Source organism: Haemaphysalis longicornis, unplaced genomic scaffold, assembly GCF_048455015.1.
Source record: "Haemaphysalis longicornis isolate Haplotype H1 unplaced genomic scaffold, Haemaphysalis longicornis Haplotype H1 scaffold_7, whole genome shotgun sequence".
Classification (NCBI taxonomy): domain Eukaryota; kingdom Metazoa; phylum Arthropoda; class Arachnida; order Ixodida; family Ixodidae; genus Haemaphysalis; species Haemaphysalis longicornis.
The window spans coordinates 27,122,990-27,149,124 of record NW_027526422.1 but is presented as its reverse complement, the minus strand read 5'-3'; the positions used below and the strand labels follow the sequence as shown (position 1 = coordinate 27,149,124).

General features: G+C 48.2%; 1 protein-coding gene across 1 annotated transcript; it reads right to left on the bottom strand.

Annotated features, from left to right (window-relative positions):
* Positions 1 to 20,609: 20,609 nt before the first annotated feature.
* LOC144144906 (uncharacterized) lies at positions 20,610 to 25,794 on the bottom strand. The gene is made up of 2 exons (XM_077676408.1): positions 25,117 to 25,794; positions 20,610 to 21,609 (listed from the first exon to the last, which is right to left on the bottom strand). Exons 1-2 carry the CDS (start codon positions 25,531 to 25,533, stop codon positions 20,701 to 20,703), a joined length of 1,326 nt encoding a protein of 441 aa, XP_077532534.1. The 5' UTR covers positions 25,534 to 25,794; the 3' UTR covers positions 20,610 to 20,700.
* Between the last annotated feature and the right edge of the window lie 341 nt (positions 25,795 to 26,135).

Here is a 26,135-nt window from a genome sequence, read left to right as displayed (position 1 = left end):
GGGATTTTTGTTTACCTGGTTTACGTTGGTTTCCTTCGATTCCCTGTCATACCAATAGTTCGTAACAATATTGTAGTAAGAACAGTCCACTCTGTGCGAGTACAAGCAAGATGCTCAAATCGTGTAACAAATATGGTGAATCAATCATATAACTATTGCGAAAAGTGTGTGCGAGGTAACTACTGCCGCTCTTCGTGCATCAGATTACGCTGGTGACTTTAAGGTAGTGCATGTGTACCTAGGAAATCGATAGTGTGCCATAAATAATGTTTTAGCGCTCAAATTACGTTGTGCACATCTCACACACTAATACGAGCAGACACTCAAACACTTTGTTGGGCTAGTTCGTCATAGCTATGCACAGGTTTAGAAAAAAAAAAACTTGAAAAGCCGTTCCCATTTGTGAAGGTGGATGATCTGCCGAGATGTAGTATATCACACAGGGTTAAAAAACAGTACCGGCATTTATTTTATCATTTGGTAATAATAGGGAGTACAGCTTTGTCAATACTGCACACTACACTTTTTCGAACCTTATTACCTAAAAAAAGTGTAGTATAAGTTAAATAAGGGTGTTGGAAAGTCACAACGCCATTTTTCTTAGGTTCAATCACCCTAACTTGTAGCTTTACTCGTGCGTTTTTGTGTGCCAAAACGAATGTTGACCGTCTGCAACACCCTCGGTTTTCTGTTGGGTGTTGAAAAGGTGTGAAATACGTATTCAGTTGTTCAAAAAAAAAGAAAAAGAAAACGGGGATTGGGGGGTCGACCTAGATTCTTCTGGTGTTGCTAGGTTTTCCAAAAATTTGCTATGATTTGTTTGCTTTTGCGATATTCTTGCTAGCTTAGGCTAAGCGCTGAGGGGTGAGGCCAAGCTCATCCGGATTTTAGAAGGCTGTTCCGGTGTGTCCCCCACACTGACTGCGGAACCAGGGGGAAACAAGCTAGGTCGACCCCCAGCTCTGATGTTTCCCCAGCCTTGCAACCCTAGTGCAAGCTACGCGATTTTTTTTTGCGTTTTAGTAACCCAAAAAGACAGTCGCGTTTAAAATGGTATTTGAAGAGGTGCGCATACGCATGCGTCCCTTGTTCTCACACTCGAGCAGTCGCGAAAGCCGGCTTCATTGTTATAGTACCCTATCTGCGGTGGTGCACCCCTTACATGCAGCGCAGTTTTGTATTTGGATTTTTTGATAACGCCACCGAACCAAGCTCAAACTTAAACAGCTCCGCTGGTAATACACTACGCCAATTTATATTGTTCTAAACATTGTGAGGTAAAAAACATCCCCTCGCTCGTAGAAAATATTCAAATCCACCCATATAAACGGTTAGAAAATACTTCAAAAGTTAGAATTTTTTACATTGTTTTTTTTTAGTTCGAGGTCTTTCCCTCCCTTTGAACACAAAAGTGTTTTATTCCCGGATACACGAAGATTTCGCTGATGTGATATCCGTCACGGAAGTGACGCCAGTACAACGAAGCAAGCGGCCTGTAAAGGGTGCACCCCCGCACACAGGGTCTTCTTGCGGGGAAGCAACGTTCTTCGTTTGCGGGTTTTATATTTCTACACGAAAGTGTTTTCTGCCGCGATACTCCAAGACTTCACTGACGTCATATTCGTCACGAAAATGACGCAGTACACCTTTGCCGAAGCGACCCGCCAGCAGGACGTCGCTCGCCGAGCACACCCATAAGACAGCCGCCGACCCGCAAACCTTGCTCAGCTGCCGAATTCGCTGCACATTTCACTTTCGTGTTTTACTGATTCCTATGACAGAGGAATCAACCAGAGTTTTGTCTTAGTTTCCAACAGCCTAATATTTTTGTCTCAGTTTTCAACAGCCTAATATGTAGCTTTACACCCGTGTGGCCAAAAGGGTGTTCAAATAATGAACAGGGTGTAGATAGGTGTTTTGGAATTAATGAAATGCCATGACTTATTGAATATAATAACCACTCCACAATTAAGAAAGATTTTGCAACTCTGCATGCTAACTTGCATGCTAACTTTCATGCGCTTACATTAAAATGCATAATTCCTAAATTAGCATACAAATTTCTGATTTTTACAACAAGCCCACCACCTCTATCAGAGGACTTTCCTCGGCTGGCTAGAAAAGTAAAAGGCGTAGATGTATTTCTAAGTAAGTATGTACAACCTCCTTGGTATGTACTCGCTCCCCCCATGCATCCCGTTGGTTGTCTTGCTCAATTTATTTGTGGTTCAAATGTGACTTGTGCGTGTTGAATGTGTCTGTATGTTCTGCTGCGCGCTCAGCCGATACACGTTGTCACGCGTTGCAGCGCTGCCCACGCTCTTATTTTGGGGCGTTCACAAACACACCCTTTTTTTATCTTTCCACCCATTTTCTGCCAAAACACCTTTTAAAGGTGTATCATAGGATAAGACTTTTTCACACTTTTCGGCCAAAATGTGTGTAAAAAGTTTAGTGTGTCGGATATACTCTGACTGGTTCGGTTGCAGCTTTAAATGGGCCATCAAGACAAAATACAAATTTGTTTTATTCGAAAGATTTCGTGTTGTAAGTGCCCCCAGCGCTTCTCTGGAAGCAAACGACGCCTTATTCACTGCGAAATTAATCAATTTAAACTAAAATTTTGATTCTTGTCACAAAACATGTGCTTGAACAAGATTTGCAATGACATCATAAGAACAGATCTTTCAGCTAAACTTGGTGTGGAGCAGAGACTTGCATACTGTTAGCCAACCTAGATGGTGCCACCACACCGTGTCAAGCCGTTTTCCGCCTTTGGTTTGTTCATGAGCGTATTTAAACCTGGATTGTTCTTGCTAATGGAGAAAACAATCGTTTCGTGAAACATGGTGCTCGCTCGACAAATATGGTAACGTAAGACACCGTCGCTTGCGTTAAGCGGCCAGTGTCGTCTGAGACAACCCCAAAGCTCCGCAGTGCTGTGCATCTAAACGAAGCACAGTGCGCGCAGCACCAACAGCAGTACGCATCGGTACTTCTATGTTTACGTGTGCTTTCGTAACTTCCACTGTTTGTCCCACCATTCTTACTTATATAACAAGAATGTGCCTTAAATTTAAGCGCAAATAGCTGGTTCAGCAAGCGTATAAGTTTTTCCCAATTTGCGTTTGCGTTTTCCCGCCTCCTCCAGTCGCCGGGCTGGCTGGTATGACATCATAGGTTCTATTGCGGGAAATGAGCTAGTGGGTCGCACGGCCATTCCCTTTTTTCCTAATTATACAACTTACTTGAGCGCAGTTTACATTAAAGGTGGTGTCAGCATGATTTTAACGAGGCAATCTTTTGAATGAACCAAGCTTGCATTTTGTCTTCATGGCCCCTTTAAACAGAGCGTTGTTCAGCAGTTGAGGGAATCGGATTGACGATTGCAGTCGAATTTGCGAAGAAACTCTTGGAGCACAGATTGAATAAACCATTCCTTGTGTTGCTTTGAAATGTACACTTTGAAACCTCTAGCGATGAGTACAGGGGTAGCGTTATACCGGCTAACCCATGCCAAGTGCGGCACAACGAAGTTCTCCATTACATACTTGGGTGTGCCTGGAGATATAAACACAGGGGACATTATAACTCTGCATATCGTTTGTACGGCACATAAATCCCCACAGTTAGACTCATGGTCCTCTGGCGAGTCAAGGCTGCATGGTTTGTAGGAAAGCTATGTCTACCTATGTAAGTGAATTGGCTGGTTTGTTTGAATACTTATAGCATTGCATTCCATAATCTCATCAAAAACTAAAAAAAAAACTTGTTTAGTTTCGAGACATTGGTATTACAATTTCAGAAAGAAGATTTGCCAAAGTGAGGTATATACATGACGAACAAACAGAGATTAGTTCATAGGAGGAGGAGGAGGATAAACTTTATTGGGAGCATCGTAATGTGGTGTGGGGCCCTCACTCCAGGACTCCGTTTGAGACCCCTGCCGCTACGGCCCTTTCCACCAGCCTAAGCTGGGAATCGAGACCGGAGCGGGACAGCTCCTTCTCCCACTGCTCACGGGAAGGGTGCGCGATTCTTGGAATTTTGGGGTTTGCCGAACACTCCCATACCATATGGCACAGGGTGCCCGGGGAAGCGCAAAATTTGCATAGCTGGAAGTACTGAGTGGGATGGAGCAAGTGAAGTTTTGACGGATGAGGAAACGTATTTGTTTGGAGGAGCCGGAGGCAGTGCTCCTGCTCGTTGGTCAGGGATTCATGACCGGCGGGATAGATCATTCTTTGGCACTTATAGTACCCCGTTATGTCTTGATACGTAACCAAAGGACACGCAGTCTCTAACCTACACCCTCGTGTCGCCTGGCGGGATAGATCTCGGGCGATGTCATGGGCGGTAGGAATCATTATACTGTAGGTCAAAAGCTTTCAATATCAACCGTATATTGTCTGGCTTGGAGAAATCCACATTCAAATCACCGATGGCTAACCGGAATGTGTTACGCCTGCTTCATGATTCTGTAGTAGCTTTTTACACAGTATTCAGTCGATCACATTTCCTTCTCTGTTTCTTTTACACCTTTTCGGTAGTGTCGACTATACGGGGCTTTCACATCGCATCACTAGCATGCAAATAGAATGACCTACTTACGTTGATTTTTGGAGGTCATACCAGTGCAGGACGGGCCTCTTACCATAGTGGGTGAAGCATTTGTCAGCTCCAGACCAATACTACAGTAGTGATTCTTGCTAAACAGGGTATGCGAATGATGCGGTTTTCTTATTCGCAGGCACGAATAGAGAGAGAGAGAGAAAGCTTTTACTTGTGAAGAAAGACTCAGGGAAAGAAAGAAAGTCAAAAAGGGTCATGGTTTGGGCCTGTTGGTGATGCATAATGGAAACTGAAAGCGCAAAAATAGACACGGACAAAGAAAGGGGACAACAGGACGAGCGCTAAAGTCAAAGTTGGGTAGGGGGGGGGGGGGTGGGGGGGGGTTGTGGTTTGGGACATCTTGGGGCCCCTCAGTGTCCATCAGTGCCTTGGGGTCGTTGGTTGCCGTCACAGACACAATAATCTTGTTTCGACAGTGTGATCAACTATCGGGAAAGGTGGTACGGCTTTATAACACACAAAAAAATCGGCCGCGTATCTGCTGTCTTGGTTGCAAATGTCGGCAAAAGACGATAGTCTTTGTGAATGCCTTATTCTGCTTTCCCGCTCAACTCTCATGCTGTTCCTCTTCCGTCGCGCTCCTCTCAAGATAAGCACACTAAAGGTTTGCTCAATTGTGAATTTATTTGCCGCGCTCCACCGCTACAGGCCGGGTTCCTCGATGCCAGCGCGACAGTACGGCGGAGACGCGCGTATATCGAGGCGTCTTACTTCAACCTTTATAGAACCATATTTCCTTACTCCAAGTGCGTTTCAAGCAGAACGTGGATCCTATCTAGTGGAACCTTTTGTTGTTGTTGCCGTGTGATTTCTCAAATGCCGCCAGGAGCGTGGGCAACAGCAGGCGACGGTCTTCAGCTGTAGATGTAGTATATCATTTGCTATCGCAAAAACCAAGAGTTATGTTCGTGGTATTCTTTTCCCTGGGGCTTCTCCTCCAAGCCGCAGTAGCGCTGAGGATCTGACCCTGGGTATCCTCAACCGACAAACTCAGCCTCCGATACAAAACTTTATATACATTTATTTACAGCCCGACGGGCGGCTAAGACACAATGCTCGGGCGGAGCCTAAAGACGACGGGCCGAGCTCTCCCGCGCCTGGACCGCGTCTCTTTGTCTCATCTTCCCTTCCTCCGGCCGCTGAGGGCCGGGGAAGAAGGAAAAGCCAGTCGTCGTCATTGGTGGCCATCCCATGTGGTGGCGGTTAAGACATCAGGTGCGAGCAGGCGCGGCCTTTGTCGGGATGCGCGGCGTTCGAAAGCGCCGCGCAACACGTGCTTTCCATTTCCGCACTGCTCGCCCCAGGGCCCGTGCCAGTTCGTGCGTCGAAGCGCCCGACACCAAGCTTCCACAATTTTTTAAGTGCGAATGCACTTCTTAAGCGACCCTGAATCACGCGTCCACCGCCGTCCGTCCGTCCGCACCACATACCCACTTAGGGCGATTGGCCAAGAAGAGTTCCTAATTTCTTTAGCACATACCCACTTAGGGCGATTGGCCAAGAAGAAGAAGGGCGGCGAGTGGTTGATGGAATACATGCTCGCCAACCACTCCATGACGTGCCTACCGCTAGAGGCTCCCACCACCATCAACGGCAGCTACATCGACCTGGCCTTTGCGATTAACTGTCTGATACGCGCGGTCTTGCAACAACTCTTGACCGTACATTTCAGTGACCACAAGGCGGTCATAATGACCGTCAACTACAGCGACAACACCAACAAGTGCTGAATAAAGAATACTGTCGTTTCACTTCACTTGCGTGTGTGTGTGATCTCCTCGAACATACACTTTAATTCACCAAGATTTCCAGAGAACGACTAACGGGGTGTGTGAATCCCCACTTGATCACGCGGGGGTGTTAAATGCAACTAACGGGCCAATGCCAACACAGTTCAACATAACTCCCCCCTCATAGCATCACCCGTGCATTCGCACTTCCCCATGCTCCCCTTCGGGGAAATGCGGGTGATTTTTTTTAATAAAGGAACACTGTAAATATCGATTATGTATTAATTTTTTGTCTTATATTTGCGTAATGTTTTTTTCTTGTTCAACAATGTTGACAAGTATGAACATTGATTGATTGATTGGGGGTTTTAACGCGCCGACGCAACGCAGGCAACGAGGCGCGCCGTAGTGGAGGGCTCCAGATTAATTTTGACCACCTGGGGATCTTTATCGTGCGCCGAAATCTCGTACACACGGGCGCTTTTGCTTTTCGCCTCCATCAGAAAAGCGGCCGCCACGACCGGGAATCGAACCCGCGACCACAAGTATGAACATTAAAACCGGACTTAGACGTTTAGATTTGGCACTGACTATATAAGACTATTGCGCAGATTTTGTTTCCCTTTGGTCGGTTGACAGAATCGAGCCACAGACACAGACAGACACACCGAAATTCCTGAGTTTAAGCACCTCAAGAAAGAATATCGCCTTTGAAAAATTCAAAGTCCTTCCATCCTGTGCAGAAGGGAGTCCGGCGAAGGTGGCACTCTGGTGGGACTATGTTGGGGTTTAGCTATATCGGGTATTTGCTTTGTTGAAATATTTGAACATTGGCGCGATTTACACTTCACCGACAAAAGACATACAAGATTGGTGGGTTCAGACAATGACGTATCTAGTGCACCACGCAGGTGGCCGCCGAAGCACGCGCGGCATTGTGCCCTGTCAGTGGGGGAGAGCGACGTCGCGCCTGGCGAGGAGAGCACGCGACTCGGGAAAGGCGCAGCGGACGTGCAGACAAGTATAAAGTGGGGTTGTAACAATTCTCCCTCCGTAGATGGCGATCCTTCACTGTGCAACCAGGAAGCGGGAAAGCCACCGTACAAAAACCGAGCTTTCACCGATCCCTTAAAAGGACCATGAATACAAAATACCAGTTTGTTTTATGAAAAAAAGAATTCTTGAGTTATAGTATACCCCGAGGGCTTGTACGACAGCAAACAGCAAACGATGCTTTATTCACTGATAAATAAGCAATTTACCCCAAAATTGGAATTCTCCCGCTTCATCGTATGTTTTGTGGCGTCAGTATATTATAACGTCTTCAGGGCAGGCACCCGAAAACGAAAGGTACGTTATTTGGACTGCCGTTTTGTGACTGGCGCCTCTTTTCGTTAGCTTGGTTATCGCGCGCTTTCCTGGATGGCACAGCGATACCGCCCGGGCTAGAGTTCCGGTAGATGACTCTCCTTCGGGAGCAGAGTTGCGCATCTATCCGCAATTTATTGATTGATTGTAGGGTTTAACGCGCCGATGGTACACAGGTGATGAGGCGCGCCGTAGTGAGGGCTCCGGATTAATTTTGACCACCTGGGGATCGTTGACCGCCTGGGGATCTCGCACACACGGGCGTTTTTGCTTTTCACCTCAATCAGAAAAGCGGCCGCCGTGGCCGGGAAGCGAACCCTCGTCCTCGTGCATCTATCCGCCATCTTGACTTCCACGATCATGCTGGAAAGCACCCGTCACGCATTTAGGAGCAGCAGCACCGGTTGCAGGGGTGGGGTGAAGTCTTCTTTTTCTGAATAAATGTTATATGTCTCTCTCTCTTCTGCCGGCTGCGCTGGCAGCTGCGCGGGGCAGACGCAGCCGCTGACCTGCGCAGAACTGAAAAAGGAGTTCGGTGCGCGGAACTCATAGCGGGCTTTACTGTCATGGTGGCACCGGTGGCGTGGCGGCTCGTGAAAATCAGATGCGCAACTCTCCAAAGTATATGCAATGTAAAGTAACTATAGCTCAGGACCACTGTCACCACCCGATTTTTCTGAACCTATTTTACCTGGCGTATTTTTCTTATGGTTTATAGTAATTGTTTAGTGAGACATTGGGTATGATCCCACAAACAGAGTCACGTAAGTGGCAGAGTCGCTATTCAGTTGGCCAGTGTCATCTTAGACAAGCCCAACGCGCCCCACTAACGTGCAGCGTCGGCTACGCAGCGTCGACCGCACGCACTACTGATTTTATGTTTACGTGTACTTACGTAACGTACATTGTTTATTTCCCCATGCTTACTGCTACAACAAGAATGCCCACCAAATTCAAGCGCAAATAGCTCGTATCTGCAAGCTTCTAACACCTTTATAACTTTTGTTGGATTTTGCTGGCCTCAGTCAATCGCAATAGCGCACATAGTAAGTTTTAAGTTCAATGCGGAAAGGTAGCTAGTGAGTTCCTCCTCTATTTTTATTGATTATGTAGCTTATATGAGTGAAGTTTACGTTAAAAGCGATGTCGGTGTTACATAAAGAGGCAATCTTTCGAACAACCAAGCTTGCGTTTCGCCTGCATAGCCCCTTTAAAGTCGGCTTCACGTTTAAAGGAGCCATGAAGACAAAATACAAGTTGGGTTTATTAGAAAGACTGCGTAGTCCCGATAAATATGATACCAATATCATCGCAACCTTCGAACAAATAACGGAGATATTAAAGAAAACGCGTGAAGCAGTCGCGACCCCCTAGCCAATTTCCCGCAACTTTTCTATGACGTCACGGAATCTTGTTTGTGCGATTGGCGGCCGTCTAACTGACCTGTCGCGACGACACATGACTGGACTCTGTAATAGGATCTGTAGTTCCATTTGACCGCATCACTTGATTGCTAACGTGCAGTTAACGCACTGAAAATTTTTATTATTGACCCGTATGACGTCATTCTTGCTCATTACACGTCACTGGGGCGCAAAATTTGAAAGTTTTTAAATACTTCTTGCTTTTTTTTTGTTAAAAAACATCTTTTGTGGCTGTGATGAAGCTGAGTGAGATACTGAATTCTAGTTCTTTCAAATTAAACAAAGTTGTATTTTCTCTTCATGGCTCCTTAAGCACAAGTACATTGCTGGGAAGAAATTTTTTTCGAGGCAATGATAAGACGTCTTATGTCCCAATATGGAGGCCCTAGGACATTCTTTATTTCATTATCATTTTTTCTACGCTGAAAACAGTTGGTGTACACACTAAACTTTTTTACACCCTTTTAGCCAAAAAGGGCGTAGCATAGGTGGAAAAAGGGTGTTGGGAGGCCTTTACACCCTTTTTCTTGAGTCTCAACACCCTTTTTCTAGCTCTACGCCCTTTTTGTTCGAAAATAAGGGTGTTGATCAACTTCAACACCCTTGGTTTTTCTTAGGGTGTTGAAAGGGTGTGGAAAAGGTGTTCAGCTGTTCATTGAATAAGGCCATGTTCGGATGCATAATAGCGCTGTAAAGAAGAAGACATCCCCTCATATACTCCTCTACTCGCAAGAAATTTCCAAACGCAACAAAAAAAATAATTGCTCTTCTGCAATGATCGCTCGTTTCCTTATTGGGTGCACCTCATGCCCCAAGTTTAGCTTTGGCACGTGAAACACCAATTTGAACCTTCAAAATTAAGAAGACTGTAGTCGTGTGGCGAAAAGAATGTTTACCAACTGCAACACGCTTGGCTTTCTGTAGGTTGTTGAAACGGTGTGAAATAGGTGTTCAGTTGCAAAAAAAGAACAGCGGAGCTGGGGGTCGACCTAGTTTCTTCCGGTGTTGCTAGGTTTTGTTATGTTTGCTAAGGTTTACAATGTTCTTGCTAAGCCAGGATGACCGCTCAGGGATGAGGCCAAATTTAACCAGATTTTACAAGGCTGTTCCAGTGTGCCCGCCTCCCCCCCCTCCCCATTTCCAGGAGATCCAAGAGGGAAACAAGGTAGGTCGGCCCCCAGCGTTGCTGTTTCTCCAGTCTTGCACCACTATTGCAAGCTGCCCGAATTTTTTTACCTTTTAGAATCCAAAAAAGACTAGTACCTTTGAAATGGTACAGTAAGAGGTGCGGATACGCATACGCCCCTTGTGCTCACACTCTAACAAGCTCGAAAGCCGACTTCACTGTCATAATACCCTATCTGCGGTGGTGCACCCTTTACAGGCGCCCCAGTTTTTTCTTTGTATGTTTTTGCTAATGTTGCTGAAACTACCTCCTGAAGCTTAAAGAGCTTCACTGGTAATAAATTATGCCAATTCATATTGCTGTAAACATCGTGAGGCACAAACCCCCCCCCCCGCCCGCTCGTAGAGAATGTTCAGTCCACCCGTGTAAACAGGTACAAAATGCCTCCAAAATTGGAGGTCTCTCCACCTTTTTTCTTCGTTGGCGGTCTTTTCTCACACCCTTTTTTTCTTTACGCCCTGTTTCTTAGTTTCGAACACCCTAATTTGTAGCTTTACACCCTTCTGGGAAAAAGGGTGTTGAAATAATGAACACCCTTTTTGAAGGGTGTTGAGGTGGCAGGGAAGATTTGTATGATATTTAATAAAATTCTTTAAGTTACGGATTAGAAAAACTACTGCGTAATTAAAAAGTTTTTGCAAATCCACGTGTTGATTTGTATATTCTCGTAGTAAAATCCATACTTCCAAAATTAGCGCTAAAATATCAGTTTTTTTGCGACAAGCCCACCGACTCCATCTGGGGGCTTTCCTCTGCTGGGTATAAAAGCAAGAACAGCACATGTATTGCTAAGTAAGTATGCACTCCCTGTACCGCTTGAATCCCGTGTTCCAACTGTAACTTGTACGTATTGGCTGTTTGTGTTGAATGCTGCGCGCTCCACCGTTTGACATTGCCTCTGCGCATGCCATCACCTCAAAAAAAGGGTGTGAGACTCCACAACCTTTTTTTAGGGTGTTGAGCATCCTCAACACCCTTTTTTAAAGGTGTTGAGCTCATCACCCTTTTTTCATCCAGACACCCTTTTTTTGCCAAAACACCTTTTAAGGGTGTTAGCCATGGGACAAGATTTTTACACCCTTTTCGGCCCAAAAGGGTGTAAAAAAGTTTAGTGTGTACGCTCGGTGCGTCGCTGAAGACGATATGCTGGATCGTAGCCGTAGACAGCCTCACTGTAAAACATCCCTACTCAGGCGTTAGCGCAATATTCCTGTCTTTGCTAGATGCGGAAGTTGCGTATCTCGAGTACTGTGCTCTGTAAGACAGTGCCGGGTTGCGTAGAGCCTTCTATCGGGGTAGAGTTTCCGCTGTTGAAGGCAAGATGACTGTATATTTTACGTTTCTCGAATAAAATTTTAGTTCAGCCCTATTTCTGTCGGTCGTTTTCATTGTTCTGTCCGTTGTGCAATGGGAAAGTTAACATTCCGACTCGCCCAATTTTCAATGCCACTCCAGTTCAAAAAGTGAATCTGCTGGGTCTTTTGGGAATACGAGTGAAGTCTTGTAAGTTCGGGATGGGGTGGAGGAAGTAGACCAGCGGCTCTTCAGTGTTCATGCCAGGCCGCCTTCAATAGAATACTGGGGAATTGGAGACAGCGTCATTGTCCACTATATGGGGGTCGATGTACGACTGGGAGGTTCTCGGGGGAGGAGTGAAGGTTCTGTTTTATCCCAGTGGCGGTCTCTCTGGAGCCAGATTTTTCGCACCTCGTGCTGTACTGCTTGCCTGACCGCCGCCTCGGGCAGGCTCTACGTCTGCGGGAGTCTGACACCGGCGAGTTGGTTTTTAAAGTTGTTTGAGATGTTTTCAGCCTTATACTACCCTAAGGTGGTACGAAAGGAAAGGAAAGGAACGGATGCGGCGCTCTGAAAATTTCTAGGAGGGGGGGGGGGGGGGGGAGGAGGGGGTGTTGTTTGATACTGAAACACTCTCCTGTATACGCCCCTGGTGGCAAGATATTTTTCTGGCAAGGAAAAGTTGGTTTGTGGTTCTATAGCGGGAAATTACGACATCTCCAGCTGAGATGGATAAGAACAAGTGGTGCGGGGATGAGCAGGGACATTGAGGTGGCAGGGCTGGGGTGTCACGCAACGAGAGAAAAAGCGTTCTACACTGCAGATTATCTAAATCAGGACTCTCTCAGCAAAGTCAGAACTTTAAGGTATAGTACAATAAAAAGGCTCCACGTAATTACACGAAAAAAAAAGAGCGCGAAATTTAAAGCAATACAAAAACATTGTGTGGAAGCTGGAGCTATTCCACTGACCTATAAGCAGCGCTGTTGTGAATTGCTACGGACACAGCTACCTTACCTAGAATTCTTCCTGGAGCACTGAAATCTTGGACGCACGCACACTGTTGTATCTCGCGCCCATAAAAAAAAACGGTTTCTGGTTCCGCGCGAATTGATTGATTATGAGGCTTAACGCTGAGGTTTAATTGATCGATTGATTATGAGGTTAAAAGTGGCGGGCACCGGGTTAATTCTGAGTACATGGGGATCTTAACGTGCGCCTAAATCTTACACACGGGCGTTATCGCTTTTCGCCTCCGTCAGGCCTTCCGCGCGAATTAGTCAAGCCTAAAGCCCACATGATCAAGCAAAACGAATGCGTGCTCAGGCATGCGCAGAACAGCCAACTGGAGCGCTACTTTTCACTCACCGCAAGCTTTTTTTTCGCAGATTAGTAGCAGGAAAGCGCGGTCCATTGCGGTTCATTCGTAATTCCCGCCTTCATCGTTGAGTCGAAATTCCTCCTCGTGCGTGGCGACCTCTGGGTAACGCAGCTGCAGCCTTTCACGGTGCAGAATTTCTACGCTTGGTGCGCTGTACTCCCTGTTTTTCTAGGGACCTTATGTTTTTCGGCTCAACAGGATGCCGCAGGTGGACATGCACGCGCGCACGCCCTCTCAAAGTCATCGCGCCACTTTGAGGCTCCCGTCGAACCGCTCGAGTGAAATTGTGTAATTGCGGGCTTAGTAGCTGACGACGACTAAAGCTTTCGAACCACGAGACACCAACTTCCAGCGTATCCGTGAAGTCGCCCTTCAGCTAGTAGAAAGAGTAGTAGTAGTAGTTTTATAACCGTTTATTTGGCACAAATGGTAATGTAGAAAGACGAAAAAAAATACTGGCACTAAACCTTGCTCCCATGATTGGACAACGGGGCGAAAGGCACTTTCAATCGCAATTGGACACCTAATTTCAAGTGCACTGACCGGGTGCCGTCCCAACCAGTCCAAAAGCAAAAACAATTGTTTCTAATTTGGAATTTAGAATTCTGCATTAATTATCGCAATAAAACTTTGTATATGGCGCTGTCCGTTCCGCGGTAGCTTGTGATGTGGCTGAAGGATTTCCGTGATAGCTGCTGAAACAAAAACTTCCCGACGCTGTCTTGTCTCCTGCCCTCCAACGGCATTGAATTTGTTGCAGTATAGCTGAGGAAAAGCACGGGTTAGCCATTTTCCATAACCGTACTGCTCTCGTAGAATCATTATGATGGAACAGCGCTAACTTAACCAGACGAGAGGAGGACACAAGACGAGCGCTTACTAATAACTGAAGTTTTATTGAAAACCAGAAAAAGATATATAGAAGCGCTTGCGTACTAGCCGCAGCAGCGACGTAGACAACGCGCTTAACACACTCACCCCCACACAGAAAACTGAAGCTCAGGTGCTGTCAAGATAAGCAACTTCACATTACAGCAAAAGCACGGGGGGAAGGGGGGGTAATGCACGCATCAGAATTCTTTTCTTATCACGACTGCTTCTGAAATTTCCCTCGTGCGCGCATCTTCATGTGCAAACAGAGCACTCGTGCGGTTAAGCTTGGGGTGACACCATGCTTAGAGCAATGCGCCGAGAGGTAGGACGTGGGCGTGCCCTTCAACGTGTTGCGATGTTAATGCAGGCGCTCACTGATGCACTGCGCCATCTGCCCAATGCATATTTTATGACACGACAAGGGGATGCAGTCCACAAAGCTGCTTCTGCAGTCCACAAACTGTGACCGGTGTTGTGACACCACAGCCCTTCTTTTTCAAAGCCTCTCTTTTTATGTCTAACTTCTCACTTATTCTAAAACAACGCCCACGTTAAACTTGCCAGCTATATTTTTAAACATATGCGAAATTGCGTTTAGACACGGGTTAACGGAGAAACGCTGGCATTTTCGTAGCGAAAGCTGTACTACGCTACCTAGGACACTCTTCGCGGGTGACCAGTTTTGACTTTCAGAGCTGAAAGTCAAACCACGCCCCCTTCTGCAAGCGCCCGGCATGGAGCAGCGGCCCGATGGCGGGGAGAGATAGGCGGCAGGGGAGAGATAGGTTTATTCTTGGATGAAACCAACGCGAACTTAAAGACAAAGGAAGTGGAATGGAACATAAGGACAAGCACTGGTCTAAAAACCAAAGTTTAATATCAAGAAGGGTGGATATATATACTTAACACAAAACTATAAAAGACACTGCGCATGAGCAAAACAAGTTCACAAAAGCCACGGTGATCAGAAACTAGATAGACACCGGCTACGGTCAAGGCCCTTGCAGATCAGCAATCTCTTTGGGATGAAGACGCACGCTTGCTCGGCTGACACACTTGTCTCCTCTTTCTGCTATGTGAAACGCATCCATAATTTGGCGGGGCGTTGGTTCACGGAGCCTAAATGAAATGTCAGCGGCAGGAAAATTAGGTTTACACCCACTGTACTTAGTACAATGTGAAGATGGATGAGATGATGGGAGGCCCTTTAATGACAATTCCAGTTCTCTCAAACGCACGTTGTCACAACCTGTGTTCCACTTCCTTTATATTTGTTTAAGTTCATGCTGGTTTCATTCAAGAATATGTCTTTCCAACTAGCCCAGCTTGAAACCCTTCTGCGGAGAGATAGGCGAGGAGGGAACGGAGAGGTGCGCAGAACCCGTGTCGCCGCATTGCGGAAGAAGGCGAGGAGGCCGCCGCCGGAGCGATACGCACGCGCCGCAAAGGAAGGCCAGGAGGCAGCGTGCGGCACTGAGCCATGTGCGATGAAGGAAGACGAACGTCCAGCTGGGGTCGCTCGTAGAGCAGCGAGGCTTAAACCATGCTCTGAGGCGAAAAAAAAAAATTATCGAGTAAGCAGTGTATTTACTGCAAACATGTCTGTATAACACGGCGAAACCACACATCGACAATGGGCCTAGCCAGGGCAGTGAAGCTCTCGCTATCAACTAGGGTTAACCAAAGCTAAACCACAGCACTTTTTTCTCTTCCTTGACCTTTGTGATATCTTTAGTTTTTTTAAAAAAAACCTCTTAGCCGCAGAAACGAGGGCATGATCTGGTAAACCTCGTTATTTTAGTCTGGTGTACCTTGGCAAGCAGAACTGGTACCCATACTATGAACTCCCGACTTCGTTACAGATGAACTCAGGCTGTTGACAGCTATTCCCAACTTTCCTAGCTTCGAGTGGCCAGAAGAAAAAACTTAACAAAGGCTTCCCCGACCTTGGCAAGTAAGTACAACACACGTGCGTTTCCTGGAATAAGAGTGACAGACCCAAAAGCTGTTTAAGGGACATTCTTCACGTGCTTACGGTTCGCGAGGTTGACCCCGCCAGACGAAACGACGCCGATACGAAACAGAAATCACTGGTTTATTCCGGGACAATAAAAAAAACAACGTGCGTAGATATATCAGCATGAAACAGAGCAATCAGGCGAGCAACGCGACACTCAATACACACTGCACCGTTTCAGAACGATGTCAGTGTTCATTGTCCCAAGCTGCACCGTGCGCGCTCACCACGCGTGCAGGTTAGCCCAAGTCAGGCGAGGGTTGTGGTTGCAGTCATCTGTCCCTTGCTGCTCCCATCGTAGCCATTCGGTACCGCCAGGTGGTTCCGTCTATCTCCCCCCACTGCAGTCGTGAGCTCAAGTTTTAAGCCAGACTTCGTGGTTGTGCGCATGTTCCGGGTTGCTGCGCACTGCCCACGCGTTCGTTGCGCGCTCACTGAATCTCTCACGGGGCACGTAACACATCGGGGCTGACGTCCTCATCTGAGTTCGACGCGCTCTCACCGCTGTGGTCACCCTGCGCGGGACACGCTATACGTAGGGGCTGTGCCCCAACACTGTAAAACGCCATCGCTGTCCGCAGCTAAAAAAACAAGAAAATGCCGAGCGCTCGTGCACACGGGCCTCGAGCGCACGTTCGTCAAGCTAAGCATACCCACTTAGGGAGATGGGCCAATATTGGCAAAGAAAGAAAAAACACTCCAGCGTTCGCCGAGTGCCTCGAGCGCACGTTCGTCAAGCCATGCATACATTTAGGGAGATTGGCCAACACTGGCCACAAAAAAACTCCAGCGTTCGCCGCATCGGGGCAACACTTGCTCGGTCATAGCGTACACCCCTCGTTCGTTCGTCCTCGTGTCGTCGGGCGCTCTGTACCGTAGAAGAGCCGCAACTTGAATGTCGAAGATGCTGTAGGTGAGCACTGACTCCATATGGCCCGGCTGCGGGCAGTTAGCACGGCCGAGAGAGAGGCCGCGCTTCGAGAGGCTCGGCGTGCAAAGCATCCGCTAGAGACAATAAGTCGCGCTTGCAGAGTAGCGTACGAAAACAGACCAAAATGACGAGGTCACTGTGGACTTGCTCAACATAAGGTCGTTGAGAGAGAGAGAGAGAGAGAGAGAGAGAGAGAGAGAGAGAGAATACTCCCACCTCCTCTCGCGGGAACCCCTGTGTAGAAGCGACGCATAGGGGGTTCCGTTGTTTCCGTTAGGTTGATTCTCCCATCACGTGAAACGTGCCGTGAACCCCCTGCCGCGGCTATGACGCAACGTGGCGTGGCTATGACGCGACACAATCCAACACAATCCACTTTAATCCAATTCAAGCCAAGCCAAGCCAATCCAATCGAATCCAATGCAATGCCCCTCGCGAGACAGGTTCGCTATCGGAAAGGAGAGGGGGTGAGCGGCGGAGAGCGCAGCTCGCGCGGCGAGGAGAATGGGGGAGAAGTGTGGACGGACAACGACAACGCCGTATGGAGGGACAAGGCGAGTGAATGAGATGCCGTCGCACCTGAAACTTTTCTTTAAACAGCCCTAGTCCGGGCCATCGTGCCACAGTCTCTTCATTTGGATACGGCTGATCCGTAGAACTCCCAGAGGTCCGCACTAACACGAAGGAAGTGGGCCGACCAAAGTTTTTGCGTCGATTTGACATCTACGCCAGGACCCGGGTTCAACCAGTCCTCCCAGCAAGCGATGCGGTAACGCAGGGGTGGTGGTAGGTCTGGCGGATGGCACTCTCAGTAAAGGTGTCGTACTGATGGGTAGGAAGGGCAGTTGGGTGTAGAGCAAGTGGGACGCAAGAGAATGTCATGCATGTAGTGGATACGGCATGGAGTGATAAGAGAGGAGGTTCGTGCTTTTCGGACCACAGATGCGGCTTCACGGGAGATGGCGAGCTGGGGGACCGGGAAACACTGCCTGCGTGCGCGTAGCGCGCAGAGATGCTGTCGGCGTGCCTGATGTTTTAAAATCTTTAGAGTGCCAGGGTGGTACACATGGGGCCACAACATGGACGGACCCGGGGAGAGTACTCGGGTGAGCTCGAGGGCTCAAGCATTGCCGTCCAAGTTGGCGTGGCCGGGGACCCATACCAGCGTTATCTTGTGGGTAGGATGGGCGCGAAGGGCGCAGTTGAGGGTGTCAGAGGTATGAGGGTGTGTGGTGTATCGATAAATATTTCGTAGCGCCTCCTGCGAGTCACTGCACGCGAAAATTGGGGTGGCAGGGGGCTCGACTTTCACAGCGTATTCGATGGCGGCGGCTATGGAGAATTCTTCGAGGGTTATACAAGTTGGGGCGTTTTTGAAGTGGACAATGGGGTCTACGGACCGGGTAGGGCTATGGAGGGGGATAGCACCATCTTTAGAAGTGGAGTCAAAACTGGCGTCCGTGAAGTAGATTGTCGCACCATTCTGTTTAAGCCAATTAATGCTCCTGTTTAATGTTTTTGTTCGTTGTTGCCTGCGGACCAAGTTGTGAGCAGGGTGCATGTGGCGGGGAATGCGCTCAGTTAGTTGGTTTGGGAAGAACGACCACGGAGGAGGCTCGGGAGGGATTGGGGGAAGACTGGCTGTTGGGTAGTTTAAGAGGGTGAGAATCGTCCGACCTGAAGCCGAGAGCTTTAAGCGCTCGAGCTGGGCCTGGAGGTGAGATGCGATCCGTTCTTCGAGGGTATTATGAATGCCTAGGGCTAAGACACCTTGTGTGGCGGCATAATGAGGTATCTCCAGTGCCAAACGGTACAGGGCATGGAGGACTCCTTCAAGGCGCTTTGTCTGGGCAAGTGAGAGGCGGAGGTAGGGCACAGTGTACATGACGCGAGATGTCGCGAAAGAGTCCACAATGCGGAGAAGGTGAGGCTCTTTGAGGCCATGTGCGCGGTTAGAAACGCGCTTGAGGAGATGAGAGACCTGAGATATCTGGGAGTGGAGTATTTGTAGTTGAGGAAAAATGCCATGCCGCCAACGTACACCGTGACACCGCAACGTCACTAAAACTCTACTTTGTGCCCGTCAGTGATCGCCTACAACAGCATCGCCATTCATGTGTTACTCTCACGAATAACTAAAAAGTAATCAACATACTTAAAGACTTTAACAATAAAATTTCCCAGTTTTTTCGCAAGAGCGATATTCACGGCACTCAGAAAAATGTCACTCAGGACAGGAGCCACACGAGAACCAATGCAGACCCCCAATTTTTGACTAAACACTTTCGCCCCTGGCTACGAGGGTAGACTTGATAGCTTTTCATGGAGAACTGACAAGAAACGGATCTACCACAGACAACGTGTACAGCTGATTCTGGACATATGTAGAAACTAGAAATCCCTTTGTGATAAGCGTAAACGGGATGCTCCGTTTGCCAGTCTTTGCAGAGGAGAGACGTTCTAGCGCTAGTCGGTACACTTCATGTCCTTTAGCAGCTCTAGAGCTTGCTTCTTAATCCCACAAGCATCGTTGTCACCCCAAACTTAACCATACAAGTGTTCTGTTTGCACACAAAGACCCGCGCAGGACATAAACTTAAGAAGCCTTCTTGATGAAGAATTTTGATACGTGCATTAGTTCCCCCTCTGTGCCCTTGCTGGAATGTGGTTGCTTACCTGTACAGCACTTGAGCTTCATTTTTCAGTGTGGGGGGTAAGTGTGTTGGGCGCGTTGTTGTGTGTTGGGCACGGCTTCAATTAGAACGCAAGCGCTGGTATTTCTCCCGTTTTCATCCTCTCGTACCGTTAAGTTTGCGCTATTCCACCATAGTGAATATACACTAACTAGCCCAGTTCTCGACCTTGTTTCTCTCAGAGTAACATTATGGTGAGCTAATTCGACATTAATCTGTCCCGAGGCCGATAGTTGCTGGGCGTTCAGGTCAGGGGTTGTAGGCAGGTTCACCCACAGCTCGCTCGAGAAGAGGAAGACAAGATAAAAGTGTAGGTAAGAGGTCTTGGCTGTGAGTACACCCGATGATGACCAAAGATATCTACCGTACGGGCTTTGTTTTCTTTGAATGTAGCTTTTTGGCCAGGACAGGCCAGGTCAGGCCCTTTCTGTGTAGGGCGAGGCGGGACCACAGCGTTGTGCTTCAGACCTGAAATTTTTGTCGTGAACAGACTTACTGCTCACCCACCAAATATTTTAATGCAAAAACATGAGTAAACTCCGCAGCCACGCCGACGGCTAGCCCGGACCTAACCAGATCGGTCTCGAAATGATGGCCGGGAAATTTATTTTATCTCGCTTTAACCACTTTCTCTCCGCCCCGTCCTCCCACCTTGTCTGGCCAATGTAGTTCAGGGTCAGAGATAGCCGCAAGTTATCTTACGCGTAGTAACGCATAACGGGAGCGAAATTTCGAACGCCCCCTTCCCGCCACAAGTTGCGTACAAATTCACTTCAGCTCTCTGCCGCTTCCGTCCGCAGCATCGCAACCGTAGCTTCACCTAGCACTTTCAAACTGTCGCTATGGTTTGCCTACAAGGCCAGGTTCATTTTACCACCCAAATATGTCACTGACTAATATACAGTATTTCTAATGCACAGTATTTACAGCTATGTGTGATACAAAGTAATTGACGACGCCCCCGTCGTCAGGAATTAGGTGAAGCATGTTAAGAGATCAGTGTAGTCAAATATGGGTATTAGTCAAATATTTCTTGCAGGCAAGTAGACACAAACTTCCATATCCAAGCCAACTAAAATCGTCTATGTAATTCAAGCTCCGTTTTACGCGGGAAAATATTTTTTTTTTCACTAATGAGAAAGGCAAACGGAGCCCAGCGTTCCAGGACGTCACTTCCCAGGCGGCTTCTTTTGTGTTGGGTCGCCAAGACCGGCGGTTGGAACCCCACTTCGCGGTGCATTGTGGGCGCTGGGGGAAGCGCCATCCCGGTTCCCGGCCTCTTTGCGCTGCTTCCGAATCTTGCTCTGCGGCGAGAACTTCGGTTTCTTTGGCTTAGCCGGTGAAGAAACCTTTGGCTCGTCTTGCTTCTGCTGTTTCCTTGGTGAAGAAGCCTTTGGCTCATCTTGCTTCTGCTGTTTCCTCAAAGCCTCTTTGCCGTGCTTTGCTGCATGAACCACTTCTGGCTGTCCCCTCGCCGCGCCTTGATCCGCCCTTCGCACTGCGGCATTCGGCTCCGGCTCTAGGTTTGGCACGATCTCGGCAGCCAAGCTCTTGGCGGACTGAATAGAAGCCACGGATGCCTTCTTTTTGATGGCTGACGCAGGTTTGCGTGGTTCCAGAGAAGGATCCGCGCCTGCGCGCTTTTCCTGCCTTTGGTCCTCAGGTGGGGCAACGCTTGCAGCTCGTGCGAAGCTTGCCCCAAGGCTTCTCAGGGACGCTTCAGAACCCTTCTTAGGTAGCGGCAACACGCCTGCGCTCAGCCTTCTTGGTGAGTCAGGAGAAGGAGGAGGAGGACAACCTTTGACTTCGTGTTTGTGCTGAACACGTTCTTCAGCAGCTCCTGCCACCGGGTTGTCAGCGACTGCCTGAACGTTTGCAGGGCGTGCGTGCCGCTTTACGGCTGAGGATGGGCGCCCAGCGACGTCTTCGCTCTTGTCAGCCTTTAGTCCCACGCCAGTAGGCTTGCTTCCAACTTCTGGTGGACCTTGCACGTTAGCCCCGGCTGTTGTATCCCTTAATGGTGTCAGCGCCATTCCCACGAGATCGTAAACATTTGCTTTCTGCTGTTCTGGCGCTTCCTGGACAGTTAAAGATAAAAAAAAGTATTGTGAACACGAAACATACCGAGATGCGTTTAATAATAGAGAGTGCTTTGAATGCAGTTTTTGAAGGTAGATGAACGCACATATGGTCTGATTGCTTACGGGAAGACCACTAGAAGGAACTATATCGTGGTCTGCAAATGATTTTTTTTAAGTTCACCACGCACGCCCTCGCCGACTCGGCCGCTCACCCGCAGCAAGTGGTGTACCCACTCCCATTTCTACAGCTCTCACTGGAAGACACCCTACTCATCAAGAAAGATATTCTTCGGCGCTCCACGCGTGCCCTTCTCCCTCCGCGTGGGTCTGACCTTCCTGGCGGCTTAACCCGCCGTGAAGAGGTCGTGCTTCGAAGAATCCGCCTGGGCGTCGCACTGACGCCTGCTGTGCGAGGAACGTGGACTTCTAGTCTTGTAGATCCCTCCCCGACCTGCCCCTACTGCCCTGCCCCTGTTGCTGAAGCGACATTGGAACACTTGCTAGGGACGTGTCCAGGGTTTCAATCAACCAGAGCTCGACTCATGGGGCCCGCAGGACATCGCCCAGGGCGACCTCCCGATATTCATCGGTGGGCGCACGGCCCACTTTACAAGAAACTGTTGGAATTCGTTTCCGAAACTGGACTCTATAGTTTTCTGTAGTGCGCCCGCCTCACATTGTGTGTCTTCCTTTCTTTGCTTTTTTTTTTCTTTTGCTTTCCTTCTTTGTCGTTCCCCTGTCCTGTTTTGTCTATTGTTTTCCTGTTACCTATGCCCTGTGGCAAAATGGCGCAAAAAAAAAATTGCTTCGAAGCGGCTCCAGGTGCCTTGGATGGCTTATCCATTGTCTTCATAGCTTCTTTGGATGCTAACTTTACAATGGGATATTTAGATGCTGAACAAGTTGAGTCATCAGGCATGCGGATACAGTAAAGTCAATGCTTTAGGGGTGATGCGCCTTAGGGCATCGGGCTTTGGGCGTCTCCTGTCGTTGTGTCATGTCGTCACGGTAAATCGGGTTGTCAAACGGGGGTCAAAAACAAGTGTATAAGGAATAAACCTAGTTCAAAATAAAGCAACACGATTTAAACTAATTAAAAATACGGGAATAATCAGGATATACTTGCAATAAAAATACAAATTTGTTAAATTCCGTTTCATAACTGATTTTAAATGGCAGGTTTTCTCCTGTAAAGCATACTTCTTGGCATGCTGCGGCGTATGACACGAAGACAACTTACGGCCGGTCTGTCTCATTTAACGTGGCCTCCGCGATCTGCTACCGGCGGCGAGCCATAACGGTGCGCCGCCTACCATGTGGGCTCTGACAGCACCTCACATGTGTGATCTGACAGTTTTTTGCCGGATGATCAATGTCTGAACATTTTTCACAAGTCAGTTTTCCACGGCAGGACTTGGAACCATGCCCAAATCGTTGCCATTTACAACAACGGCGCGAGTTTGGTAAGTAGTGCTTTGTGCGGCAGTGCTTGAAACCTGCTTTTACCGACTCAGGAAGTGTGCTTTGGTCAAACGTCAGAATGAGATGCTTAAGTTTTAATTTCTTTGTTATCACGCCTGATAGTTATACGCTTTACAGTTGTTATTCTTCGCTCATTCAGGCCTTTAAAGAGATCAGATTCAGTTTCATTCATCTCTGATGTGACATCCTCTCAGCTGTTCATGGTTCGGTAAGGTGTGATGGCGATTTGGAGGACACCTAGGCTTCTAGTTTAAGAAGGTTTGCCGATTGTTCTTTATTTTCAATTTCAATCACTATGTCCCCTGATGATAACTTCGCTTCGTAGTTCTTTCCTGCAGCACTCTCAATTGGATTTGATATTAAGAATACGGGTTTACTAGTGACAGGCGTGTCTTTATCAGGTGATTGAAAAACAAAGAAGCGCGGAAAGTTGTCCGAGTTTGAGAAAACCATGTTAGTGGTTTAAACATAGCTTCGGTGCGGGCACTTTTCGGGGCCCGATCATTTGGGAGGGAAGATTTGAAGTATACCATACGGCATAGTATGAACGAAGGTATATGAACGAGGTCCACTGAGGTTACCTTCATGCTCTGCAAGGTCTCGGAGCCCCCTGCCCGATAAACAGACAAGGAGCGCGTTCGCCGGAGCTTGACCAAGGCCCCGACGGCCACTATAACGTTCGCGGCTTCTAACCCTTCACCTTTAAACTTCTCGCCGCGGAAGGTAACAGCTTAAGTATGGGAGCTCGGGGTACGTGGTGTCACCACTCACCGTCACCAAGATTACTGAAGGCACCCCGTGCGGGGCTGGAGCAATGTTAATAGAAAGTAAAATGGCGCATGTGCACATTGAAAATACTCCAGAGGGGAGTTGATCACCTAGTTCTCACATAAACCAGGAGATAGAAGAAGAATAAAAAAACAAACATGCAGGATGGTTGCTTTTAGGAAGAGCTCTTCGGGAATCAAGATTGTTCAATTGTCTCTAGAAAGAAAAAAATTACCATCCGGTTGTCAGATTCGACATTAAACGTGATAGTCCTAAACAGTGAGCGGAGAGAAATTTAGACTAGCGAAGAGGTAAGGGGGCAGAAAAGCAGCTGGAATGATTCAGGAATTTTAACGGGTGAAGAAGGGACGAGGTTAGCATAAAACTGTAGTGGTTACAAGTACTGCAGCGATCGAGCTGTGGTGCATGACGGTACTCATTTAAAATGAATATGGAACTGCCATGTTGCGTTTCATTAAAAAAAATCACGCATCTTCACGAAGTGAATCATAACGAGTGGGCGAAGCACTGGGGATCGTTCTTACCGTAAATCACCCGTGAGAGTGCTTACTGCTGCTAAAACAATTTGCAATCCAATCCAATCCAATACAGTACAATTCAATTTAATCTAATCCAATCCAATCTAATCCATTTCTATTCAATTCAACCCAATCCAAGTTCAAATCCAATTCAATCCAATCCGATTCAATGCTTCTCGCACATGCGCAGCACAGCTTTCAGGAGCACTCTCTAACCTTTTGTTAACCTTTTATTTTGTTCTTGTTAACCTTCCGTGAACCTTTTGTTCACAGATGTTTTGATTTGTTGCGCTGCTGAGCACGAGGTCGCGGGTTCGATTCCCGGCCGCGGCGGCCGCTTTTCTGATGGAGGCGAAAAGCAAAAACGCCCGTGTGTACGAGATTTCGGCGCACGTTAAAGATCCCCAGGTGGTCAAAATTAATCCGGAGCCCTCCACTACGGCGCGCCTCATCGCCTGCGTTGCGTCGGCGCGTTAAACCCTACAATCAATCAATGTTTCGATTTACACGGTGCTGTGTCGTGAGCACGGACTCTGGACGGCGGACGGACAAGCCTCGGCCTTAAGGTGCTTCACCCCTAAACATATTCAGTATGTTTAGAGTAAATGCGCGATCGGTCATACGTTACTACAAGGCATGCCAATGCGACCTGAACATGCATGCCAATGCGACCTGAACGTGGCTTCGAGGCCTCGAGCAGGTACTGTATACTTACCTTATCTGTTGGAAGATTGGCCTTTCGATGCTTAGCGTGCTGGGACCTAGGTGAGGGACCACCAGGTTTGGGTCGATGGCGCTTCTCCATCGACGCCTGCCGACCAGGTGCGGAAGGCGGAGTCGCCACGCCCGCGGGTTCCGCGGGATTTCCGCCTTCCTGGCGCCCTGTGCGTGGTTCCTTGCCCTTATGGCCCGCCTGTTCCCGCTTGTGTCCCTCCTGCTCTTTCTTCCTCTTGGACTTCACGGGTTTCGCTTCGCCGGGATGATCTTGCGCTGGCGGGACTGGGGGAACTTGTTCGTTGGCCGGAGCAGCCTGTCGCTTAGACAGTGCTTTTTCTCCCCGTTTTCTTGAGCTGCCCGTAGATAGCGGTTTGGGCTCGGGTAACTTCGCGCTTGAGGCGCTCTTCTCGACCATCTTCGGAATAGTTGCTCCGACGCTGTCGCACGATTTCTGGCGAGTCGGTTTAAAAGTAGGCGCCGATTTCTGGTCGACAAGCGCGTCGGGAACCCGTTGGTCAAATGTTTTCGTTCCTGGCGCTCGAAATACGAGGCTGGAGTGTTCTTTAGGTCGTTCTTCCGATTTCTCGCGAGCCGGTTTAGAAGTAGGCGCGCATTTCTGCACTGAGAGCTTGTCGTCGACTGGTTGTCGGCCAGGTATTTTAGGTCCGGGTGCTCGAACATCAAGGCTCTTTGCCTGCGCCTATAAAGGAAAATCGGCCGATCATGATTTAATGCAAGCGCATTTTACCTGCCGTTAGTTCGCTGTGCAGGCCTGCCTAATAAGATGAGCAGACAACAAAAAGGCCCCGATTTGCATACAACAAACAGCCAGAAATGCACACACGCCTCAGACGCGAGAATAATCTCAAGAACCTTGACAGGAGTCCTGCACTGCCTCGCAAGCGTCTCAGATATGTAATACCTGCAATTTTTTGCTTTTGGGATAAGTGCCCCGTCAATAAAATCACACAAAACTTACAACTCAAGCCGAAGCGACACTTGAACATTAATGCTGGC